Below are 11,412 nucleotides of genomic sequence, written 5' to 3'. Positions count from 1 at the left end.
GCAGGCTCTTGCTTATTTCTTGAAAATCATGGTTATGGCACCACCATCAGGTGAAATCAAGTGTATGTGATGTACATTGTTTTAAGGTTGTTTATTTACTTGTCAAATAGTTGTCAAAAGTTTTAGAGTCTTGGTGGAAACCAGACTGTTTGCACTGAATTTCAGCAGGAAAAATGTAAGATTTTCAATTAAATACACTAATTAAATACTGTTCGAGTTCCTCTTTCCAGCACTACAGCCACTATTTGTTTTTAACTTGAGAAAACTCTTGATTGTTGTTTGTTTTGTTAATACTAGACTTATATTGCAGAAACAGTTGTTGTTATAATTTATTGAGACTTTTGAGTTTAATTGTCATATAGCACAAATAACAACCAATTTATGTTTCTCACCAGCTTGCAGTGACATCTAGCCATGCAGATAGTTTTTCCTGAATCTTTTTTAGACTTTGACTCTGTCTCCGAGACTCCAAGATGTTCAAAACTCAGTACAAAGCAAATTTCAGTTAATTCTAAGCAGTATGCACTGAAGCAGGCAACATATGTTTATATGGAATGATTTGCTTGATATTCCATGAGTATGCACCCATGAGACTGCTTTACGATAAAAGACAAAAACAAAAAAACCCCCCGAAAAAGTATGAACAAAAGTGTGTTTAACAGTTTTTTTCAAGAGTTCAAAATCCAGAAAAGTGTGACTACAGCAGGTGAAAAGGTGTTTGGATCGGGTGAATTAAAAGCAGTGAATCAGACAATGTAACAAGACTAACTAAATCCCATCTATTCTGTGCCTGAGTTTAATTTTACTTACATTACAATAATGGAAATTTCAGAAACACTATTTAAAATATTGATGAAAAAAGAGAATACTTAAATATCAAATTGAAGTAACTGCACTTAGAAAGAAAATCTATGAGCAGTAAGGAGTCTGACCTCAGGAGTTGACGGCTGAATGAAAACAAGGACCATCTGTACAGTGTCTCATTAAATATGCAAGACCCCATCCTAATGGTGGGACCGGATGGGTACCTAGCTGCTTCCCTCACAGCAGCTTGCAGGTGGCAGAGCATCGAAGTCTGAATGGCATTCTTTACTCTGTTTGCCTTCTAAGTAGTCTTAAGGGTGGAGCGGAGCCTGGGAAGAACTGAAAGGGAATTAAGGATGAAGGCAGATGGTGTGAGATCTTGTAGGGCAAGTAGAAGTATGAAAGGTAATAAAAGGGAAAAGGCAGGAAGAGAAAAAGAGAGAAGGAGGTGCTGGAAAAAGGTGGAGACTACGAGGAAAGAGGAACGGAGAGAGGACGTCCTCAGTTCAGTTGTGAAGGCACTTCAGTCCTCTTTTTTTGATAGGGCAGGGAGATGTTTTAATGTCTCCACACATTTTTAAAGTAAAGGAGACAAGCTGTTTAGGACAATGGATGCCCTATCATAACTTCCCTTCAGCAGAAGGTGAGTGCATTTCTTTCATCTTTTTCTTTGTCTTTAATTGCAGATTTATAGTGAAAACTTTGCTTTGAGGTCACATTTCAATGTTTTAGTTATAAATGTGATGATTTATTTACTGCCGGAAAGTGGATGAAAGCTTTATGTGAAACAGATGAAAGACTTTAATAGGAGCATTAAGAGAGAGAGATTAAAGGCATGACTGTAATACTGATTTTAAATGGAAGTGAGATAGTAAACTTTTTAACTTGCAATCACTTATATTAATTATACACAGTTTCTAAAGGTCAACATATTATGATCTCATACCTACATGTATGTTAACACATAGCGCCTGGATGGACGTGCAAACATAAGTGTCTTTCATAAAACCAGCTTCTACCTGAGTTATAAAGAGCCGACTGTGCTGTGAATAAACTGATTATGGCAGCGCGCGCGCGCACACACACACACACACACACACACACACACACACACACACACACACACACACACACACACAGGGTGGAGAGAAACACAGAGAAATGCTTGTTTCTGTCACTTCCCACTTTCGGGGGTTGTGGCAGTCAGGTCAGAGTATTTCTCTTTCTGTGCGTTTTACAGCCACCAAACTAAATCTAACCAGCAGTCCAACAGCAATGAAACGAGGCCACGTGCTGTGGACTAGTAACAAAAACTCGCACTGAAGATAAAAGCATCAAGGTTTTCCTTCATGATTTTATCTCAGTTTCTTTTGGTGCTTTTTCTTTTTTTTAAATTTTTTTTTTTTATCTATCGACTTGTTTTTTGTCTACTTTATCTGCTGCTGGCACAGGTTTGTCCAGAGGTACACAATCTGCGTCCTTAGATCTGTGTTTGCTTTGATGTTTTACACGTACAGATTTTCTTTATACCTCTAACCAACTCTAGGCTAGGGGTATAAAATACATCATATTTACATAAAATACATCTTATTTTATAAGACACTTCAACCTTCAACAATCCCCTTAGACGTCAAAGGTCATTAGGAGGATTGTTTTTTCCAGCATTTTCTGATGGCAACTTTGTTTGAGGATTTGTTGCTGCATGTTTCAGGCTGCCGTTGGCCTTCGTATCCAGCTGCATTAACTTTGGTGAACTTCAGCTTATCTTAAAACTAGTATTTTCCCCTTCCCTAGCATTAGTTGTACTTTATATGGTGTTACACGTCAGTCAGCATGTTGGCCTTTGAATGTTAGTTAACTCCTAGCACTGCTTCACAGAACTGTGATTGCAGCTGTAGATGAAACTTGTACATGGCCATGTTACAGTGTTGTTTGGCCTTTTTGTGGTGCTGGCCATTAAATTAAGATGATAAGATGTTTTCATGAGTTGTAGGTGCATAAAGGTAAAAGACAGGTAATTTTATCCCATGGCTAGGTGGTTGCAAGGTAATATGATGGCATCATAACATTTCATATCGTTAAGGGCCGTCAGAGGGTTAAGATGTACTTGTGTGCCAACTTTAGCTGTTCAAGTTCTGATCAAGTAGATGGGACTAGATGAGTTAATGGCCAAAGAAGCAAACACACAGACAGATTTCTGTAGGAAGATACTGGAACCTTTGTACAACCACTAATGAAGGTTCATGTACCTCTTCTTCTTTTGACTGGCCCAATCAGAGGTCATCACAGCAGGTCATCTGCCTGTATCTAACCCCGTCTATAGCATCTTCCTCTGTCACACCAGCCATCTGCACGTCCTATTTCACTACATCTATGAAACTTTTCTGTGATCTTCCTTTTTTCCTCCGACCTGGCAGCTCCGTCTTCAACATCCTTTATCCAACATATCCCCTTTTCCTCCTCTGTAAATATCCAGTCCATCTCAGCTTTGCTTCTCTAACTTCGCCTCCAAAACGCTCAACCTGAGCTGATCCTCTGATATGCTCATTTGTAATCCTGTCGATTCTGATCACTCCCAGTAAAAATCCTATCATTTTCAACTTTGCCATCTCTAGGTCTACCTCCTGTTACTCTAAATAGCCTAAGTGATTGAGAACAACAACTTAAAGTGGTATATTTTTCATTGTAGTGATTTTCAGCACTTCAAGACAAACAGATTTGTTGAAAACAAATGACCATCCAAACCACATGCCAAGATGCTATCTGAGGATATGAAAGAAGGGGACATCACAAGAAAAGCGGAGGACTAAAAGCCACATGTTTTAATTTATCTTTAGGAACAATGGGTCACTTGTCTTTTCCTAGATGCATCTTTAGCCTTAAGTGTTTAGGATTTCCTTAAAAGACAATCCACCATGTTCAAACGGTGGCTGATGGCCCTGGTGGCCCGTGTTGGCCTCATTGTGCTGACCCTCTGCTGTTGCGTGCTGCTGCTGTATCTCCTGGCCTGCAAACCTGTATCTCACGGCAGCCAGCAGTCTTTGCCATGGGCTGGAAGTGCCACCAGTAAGGAGAGGTACATGGCTTTACTGCAGGAGAGGGAAGACTCTCACAGACATTATATCAACAGCCTGACAAAGCAAATAGCCCAGCTGAAGGAAGCTCTGCAGGAGAGGACGCAGCAGCTTCAGGAGTCCCTGGATAAAGCTAAAATCAAAGGGATCCTACCTCAGGGTTTGGAGAGCCTGCACAAAACCCCAACGCAGTCTGATCTGAAGGTAGGACAAGAAAATAAATACATTTTGTGTGACATTATAGCTGTAGTAGTAAATGCTACATGATGTCCTCCAGGAGTTCTTCCGCTCCCAACTGAACCAGGCAGAGGTGAACTTAGGTGTGAAGCTGCCCAGCGAATATGCACTAATTCCTTTTGACACTTTCACCCTGCAGAGGTAAGTGGGACAGCGGCGCAGTAGGAGCCCCGCAGGAGCGCTGTGTAGCACTTAAATTTTACCTTATGTTGGCTGTTAAGTGGGGTTTTGTTTTTTCATCCAGCGTGTACCAGCTGGAAACAGGGCTGACCAGGCATCCAGCGGAGAGGCCTGTGAGAAAAGACCGCAGAGATGAGCTGATAGGGACTGTGGAAACAGCTCTGCATGTCCTGAATGGACCCAAGCATCACACTGACAACATCAGGAGAAAACACACATTCTCCCCTTCAGACTTTATCCAAGGTGAAAAAGACCTCAGGTTATTCATTCATGTTGTACACACAGATTCATACACTGCATTAATTTGTTTGCAGAGAGCTAAGAAATTGTAGGAAACTAGTGGCCCAATAAAACAGAATGCATATCATGATGCTTTCTTCTCCATCGCAGGGCTGACTCGCACAGAGCGGGACAGAGGAAGCATTTACGAGCTGACGTTTAAAGGTGACAGTCCACAGGACTTCACGCAGCTTGTACTCTTCAGGCCTTTTGGCCCCGTGATGAAAGTGAAGAGCGAAATTGTGAACACGCAAAACATCATCATCAACATCATCGTACCTCTGTCCAAGAGGGTGGACACATTCAAACAATTCATCAAAAACTTCAGGTAACATTTAGAAGTAAATTAACAAACAGGCACCCAGGAAACATACTCCACATGGGGCCACAGTGGAAAGACCCCAGTACTGCTCGGAAATGTGGTGAGGAGTTGCTCCACATTTCATGCTGGCTCCAGGGCCACAGTGGGCTTGGCCATAGAAAACCTATATAAGGGCCCCAAAGGGCAAAACTGCTGTGGGGCTTGTGTTTAGACACCAACTTGGGGTCCACGTGGAATAAGTGTGGGTTTGCCCTGGCCTCACAGCCCCACAGCTACCCACAGTGGGGAGATTTTTGCTGTACATCTGATCCCAGCACAGACATCTGGAGATACATCTGGAAACCAATAAAACTCATTGCCTCTTAGTAAGGAGACAATGCACAGATTTAAAGACGGCCCTAATTTTAAAAAAGGTCATTTTCAGCTCAGTTTCATTGAAATTTTCCCACATTTGTTCATATGTCTGTTTCATTTAGAGAGGTATGCATCCAGCAGGACGGCAGGGTTCATCTCACCGTGGTCTACTTTGGTCGAGATCAGATAGACGAGGTAAAAGCTGTGCTGGACCAGACCACTAGGTATGTACAAACCATTTCATAGTTCACTCATCATCTAATTTCTAATATCTCATCTCTAATACTGATCGCTTGCAGATTAGTCCAGAGTTGTCTATAACACTTAAATTTGCAGGAGTTGGAGATTTTTGCATCAATCAGTTATAGTGAAATTGTGACGAGACTCTACAGATCTATGACTCTCATGATAATGTGCACTTGCAAGAAAAATATTAAACTCCCGTTGTCTCTTCAGTCTTAAGAAATGTGTCTGTGCTCGGGCACGAGTGTTTAACGGCTGCAGGCAAACAAAAATAAGTCCTGTGAGGCTTCTGCACCTCCAGGGATACACATATGCTGTGGCTGTGCAGGCTATTGTGGTGTTATCATCACAGCTTGTACATATATATCCGCAGGCTGCAGAAATATTAAGACTAATCAAACATCCACGAAAGTCCTCCTGTTTTCTTTTTCCGTCTTTCCCCTCAGAGAGACTCGGTTCAGGAGCTTCACGTTGATCCAGCTGAATGAGGAGTTTTCTCGCGGCCGGGGCTTAGACGTGGGTGCCAGGGCTTGGAGGCGCAGCCAGAACATTCTGCTCTTCTTCTGTGATGTTGACATTCACTTTACAGCTGATTTCTTAACTTCCTGTCGTCTCAATGCAGAACCTGGTGAGAGTCCCGACCCCCCAAGTGGTTCCTGCAATCATGAATAAAATAGCTTAATGAGAAACTACAGCTGATGGAGCAGATAAAATCAGTTCCGTGAGTGTTATTAAATATTGTGGTTGATTAGATCTCAGGCTGAAGGTGAGCGCTTTCCTTTGAGCTGGTCTGTAAAGTCATCAACATGCAATATAAACTGTTAAACATTTTCAAGGACAGAGTAGTAAGTTCTCATATAAGGTAAACCACAGGTTCTACTTACAATGGTTACACTGATTTTTATGCAAACGGGAAGACCTGTCACCCGACAGTCACCTTGAAATGCCTCGAGGCACTTATTTAGCTCCACTTAGAAAACTGCATGTATAGAATCACAAGTCAAATCTGGTAAAAGGTTTACTGACCCAATTAATATTTAAAAATGAATTTCCCCTTGAAACTTAACACTTCTTTGACTATCTTTGTGGTTTCAAAATTGCCCCACAGTTCAGTAAGGAGAGATCCCTTTGCAGAAGTGAACATGATTTACTAAGATAGAGAAATTAATTAAAGTATTTGGTGATTAGACTTAGATGACCCATCATCTAAGAATCAGGTCTCTCACATCATCTCACAGAATCCCAGCAGTGCTAGGATTTAGCACAGGTGGTGAAAATTAAGACTGAGGCTTGAATGGAGCTCTGACTGAGGTGTCTGTGAGGTGGAGATGGGGAGGAGGTGGGTTGCATGAGAGTCTGGCGGGGATGATAGCAGTGAGCAGAGATTTAAGCCACGGAGAGTAGAGGCTGATCGACTCAAAGAAGATGAACAAGAAGATGACTGGACTGGAGTAATGAGTAATGATGTCAGTATTGAGCCTGACAGTGTGGGAAAGTGGTAGTGATCTAAAGACACAGAGACACGGGGCCTAACGCCCAGGAAAGCCAGCAGATGAGTGATTACAGATCCTCCTTATTGAACTTATGCATGAGCTTCATTTTTAGTCTTACTGGGACACTTTTTGCCACTGTTAGCAAATTTCTGTTCAACTAGGTTTTTGGGTGGTCTCCAAAAAGCTTACCTGCGCCATGTGACACTTAAATAATTTGCTCTGTTGAGCAGGTAGAAAGAATATCTTGCATTTTTGGATAGAATATAGGTAGATTATTGTGGCTGAATGCAAAAAAATAAGCTGCCACTGTACTGTGTCAGCCAACAACATTAAATTCTAATTTCTATCAGTATCTTTAACACCTCGTGGTGTGTGATTATTAGCTGATGGAGACTCAGTGTCACATCTGCTCTTGCTGCTATGCAACGAGCAGCACGGTCCTGGCCTCATAAATTATGGCCCAGCTCCACTGAACAGGCATCTGCCAGAGCTAGCATGCTACAGGTGTCTGCACTGTCTGTTCTGAAAAATCACATGGGCACAGCTATCAAACAAGAAGAGGCAATAAACAGGTTAAGGTAAATAGGTTTGAAATTTAAAAAAATGGTAAATGGCCTGTATTTGTATAGCGCTTTACTAGTCCCTAAGGACCCCAAAAAGCTTTACACATTCAGTCATCCACCCATTCACACACTGGTGATGGTAAGCTACAGTACATTGTAGCCACAGCCACCCTAGGGCGCACTGATAGAGGCGAGGCTACCGGACACTGGCGCCACCGGGCCCTCTGACCACCACCAGTAGGCAACGGGTGAAGTGTCTTGCCCAAGGACACAACGACCGAGAATGTCCAAGCCGGGGCTCGAACCGGCAACCTTCCGATTACAAGGCGAACTCCCAACTCTTGAGCCACGATCACCCCATATCTAAAGTTTTTTAGATAAAAAATTTTTTTGTTCATCGATTTGGCTAATAAGGACAAGATTTACAAACGTTGACCTTTGGAGATTCATAAGCTCTGCTGGCAAAATTTCATTTTTTTTATCCACCGTGTAAGTAACAGTCAGCTTATACGGGTGTTAACTTTTAGTAAATAAATGATTGATGAATAGTCATTACTGTCATTTTGGGGGGTAACAGAACTCGTGTCTGCTTTGAGAAATATGAAACTTTTTAGATTTTGTCTCAGTCTTTGTGGCATTTCTGATATTTCTGGAAGTTTGTTAGCAGTCTCTTATTATAGCACTGAAGTGTGATTCTCTGGAAATTGTGTTCTTTCATTTCTTTGTTCAGGCTTGCTGGTTATCGCTTCCCATACCAACCACACAGTTCTATTCTTTTCACTCCAATGAAACCCTCTGTTGCTGCCAGTAAAGAAAAATCCATCTCTCCCCTCACTGCCAAAGTTTTTTTTTTACAGCAAAAAACCGAGAGTGAGAGAGACCCACCGGTCACCAAGTGTTAAAAATAGAAAATGTGCATGCTACAGCTTGAATCATTAGGTGAAATATTAAAATCATTGTTTTATTAGTGTTTTACACTTCCTGTTTTTTGTTTGTAGAAGTGTGACATGTTTGGTGATGGATGGTAAAAGGCTGCACAATCAGATTACTAAGAAATATTCTATTCTTTGTAATATTACTATTACTACTATATTACAATTATTAAAGCAGATCACATTTCGAAAAGATTGTTATATAATTAGGATTACTTAATTATCTCTTTACAGATGGTCAGTTTTAAGATTATGAGCTGCTTCAAGAAAAACCATCTTCTTGAACTTTGTTGTGGGGGTTTATTTATTTCCATACAGAGTGCAGGAAATTCATTGTTTGAGTTCAAAGTAATATTTATATGAGCTTATTTAAATTAGATTACATACTTTTGTTATACTCTATGCTATATAAAATGCACATTAAATGACTGTAAATGTTTTAAAATAACCTGTCACAGGATTCAGTGTGTCTGTTTAAACTGTTCTTGTAGGTAAGAGAGTGTACTACCCAGTGCTCTTCAGCCAGTACAACCCATCTATCATCTACAGAAATCAGACGCTCTTGCCTTCACTTCAGCAGCAGCTGGTAGGTTAATACAACACACAAACAGCTCAGTTACAGCAAATGTCATCCAGAGGTGATTTCTGGCTGCTCCTCTTCCCTCAGGTGATAAGGAAGGAGAGTGGATTCTGGCGTGACTTTGGGTTCGGCATGACATGCCAGTACAGGTCTGATTTCATCAACATAGGTAAAGACAGATATATTAATTTCATGTGAAGGAACACAATAAAGTTAAATGTTACTGCTCAACTAAACATAAGCCTTTAAAAAAAACCTAAAGTTCAGGGTTAACAAAACCCCTCGAATTTATTCACAAGAAACCCCTGCAAAATGTTTTTCTTTTAAATATGTTAATTGTTAATTTTTATCTTTTAGTTATTTATTTAAAAGTTAGAATTGTTTCCTTTTTACTGCCAAATGACTTTGATTTGGTAGCCTCAGGCAGTGGAGCATTACAAGATAGCAAACCAGAGATTTTTACATAGTAATATAGTAAAAATGTCAAGTTCACTTTTATAGAATGTTAGAAAAACGGGTTCAATATTTTAGGTTAGATATTTCTTATACATATAATCTGCTGAGGAGCTTAACTGCTTTTCATTTATGTTAAAATAATCAAAACTGAACTTTACCTGATTAACCAGTTAATTGACCAGTCAGCTTCAGATCTGCTTTAAATTTTGGTTGATTGGGCTGTTAAAAAACGACAGTCATGGGCAGTAGAAGTCAAATTAATAGCAACTTCTTGATTTAATCCAGCCTTGGGATTTTATCTCCTGTCAGGTGGTTTTGATCGCAGCATCAAAGGTTGGGGCCTGGAGGACGTGCACCTGTACAGGAAGTACCTTCACAGTAAGCTGATGGTGATTCGCTTTCCAACTCGCAGCCTTTTCCATTTGTGGCACGAGAAGAGCTGTGCAGATGAGCTTCCTCCAGACAAGTACAAGATGTGTATGCAGACAAAAGCCATGAGCGAAGCTTCGCACAGCCAGCTGGGGGAGCTCTTCTCCAAACAAGAGATTCAGGTTCACGCTCAGAAACAGATGAAATGAGGAACTTCATGAGAGAAGTTAGTTTATATAATAAAAACATTATAATTCACTGATAAAGAGGATGTTTTGTGATGAGATTCATGTTATGTTTTGTGTTGATAAAACTGAGACATCTTATCTGCTTGTCTCCTGTGTGTTTTTTCCTTATCTAATAAGTTTCTTTCGGCGTGGTTACTGTAAGTTTCTTCAGCAAAAGACGCGATGACAAAAAGCATCTGTTTGTTGAAAGGACATAAAGAACCTGAATCACATGTTTCATTTGAGTTTTTTAAAGCAAATATATATATATTTTTAAATTATTATTATTACCAATAAAACACTTCTATAGACTCTCTCTTAAGATTTATTTTTGGGCTTTTCAGAATTATTTGACAGTTCAGCAGTGAAGCGTAGACAGGAGAGCGCTGGGGAAGACACACAGGATATGGGTGCTGGTCAGACCCAGCCCACTCTATGGCATACAGGCACCTGCTCAACCAGTGACCTAAACTGCTGCCTAGCACAAGCTGAACTGCCAGCATTAACTGTGTCTTTGTTTGAAATATTTCATTTTTCTCCTCATCTTTTTTTTTCCTCGATTTTTTGAGTTTGGCAAACAACTTTAAGGTGCTTTGCCACTTTCTTCTGATCTTTTTTCTGATCTTTCTTACTTAACCATCTTAAAAGGAAAGAAAAAAAAGGAAAAACAGGGTTTGTAATTAAGAGTTTTGCTAGTTAAACAGGATTAACAGATCAAAACATTTTATTTTATCCAATGTTTTGCAAAACAGGGAAACCAAAACATGAAATATATCACAAATAGTATTAAGATAAATTATAGGCAACTTAACCTGACTGAGGGAGAAAACCCCCCAAAACAAATATGAGAATCGATGAAGTCTATGAAAGAAATTCATACTGCAGACTGCTGTCATATCCAGTTATGGCCCCATTTGATTATGGTCAGATCCAAAGGCCCTGGTGCTATAACCACTGATCTCTGTGGCATGTTCATGAAACAGATCTGCTCTCTCTCTGGTCCTCATTTGCCACACCTTATTGCCATAGCTGAACAGCATTCTATTTTGTGTAGTTGCAGGAGTATTGCTGGTCAGTGTGAACTTCACGTGATCTTAAAAGATGAACCATGGGAAAACTGTCAGACCTGTTCTGCTCTGTTTAGCTAAACTTCCCTATTTGTTGGGGGAAAGGTTTATAAACGTTTATAAGGGTTTTCTGCAGTTTCACTTACCTTTTTCACGACGCTCTGCATTTAATCAGTAACAATGAGAAACACCCTGTTTCAGAATGACACTGAAAAACTAGTTCATCCATTTA

General features: G+C 40.3%; 1 protein-coding gene across 1 annotated transcript; it reads left to right on the top strand.

Moving 5' to 3' along the window:
• The first annotated feature begins 1,164 nt into the window (after window positions 1-1,164).
• On the top strand, window positions 1,165-10,206 carry csgalnact1b (chondroitin sulfate N-acetylgalactosaminyltransferase 1b). The gene is made up of 10 exons (XM_085475787.1): window positions 1,165-1,447; window positions 3,494-4,082; window positions 4,156-4,256; window positions 4,360-4,538; window positions 4,686-4,902; window positions 5,373-5,474; window positions 5,940-6,121; window positions 8,973-9,067; window positions 9,149-9,230; window positions 9,827-10,206. The coding sequence occupies exons 2-10, from the start codon at window positions 3,720-3,722 to the stop codon at window positions 10,093-10,095; spliced, it is 1,590 nt and encodes a 529-aa protein (XP_085331913.1). The 5' UTR covers window positions 1,165-1,447; window positions 3,494-3,719; the 3' UTR covers window positions 10,096-10,206.
• The last annotated feature ends 1,206 nt before the right edge of the window (window positions 10,207-11,412 follow it).

Source organism: Copadichromis virginalis, linkage group LG12, assembly GCF_057382275.1.
Source record: "Copadichromis virginalis isolate Kocher_CV1m ecotype Utaka linkage group LG12, C_Virginalis_male_GT1.1, whole genome shotgun sequence".
Taxonomy (NCBI): domain Eukaryota; kingdom Metazoa; phylum Chordata; class Actinopteri; order Cichliformes; family Cichlidae; genus Copadichromis; species Copadichromis virginalis.
The sequence above is the reverse complement of the archived record's forward strand: the minus strand, read 5'-3'. Positions and strand labels throughout refer to the sequence as shown.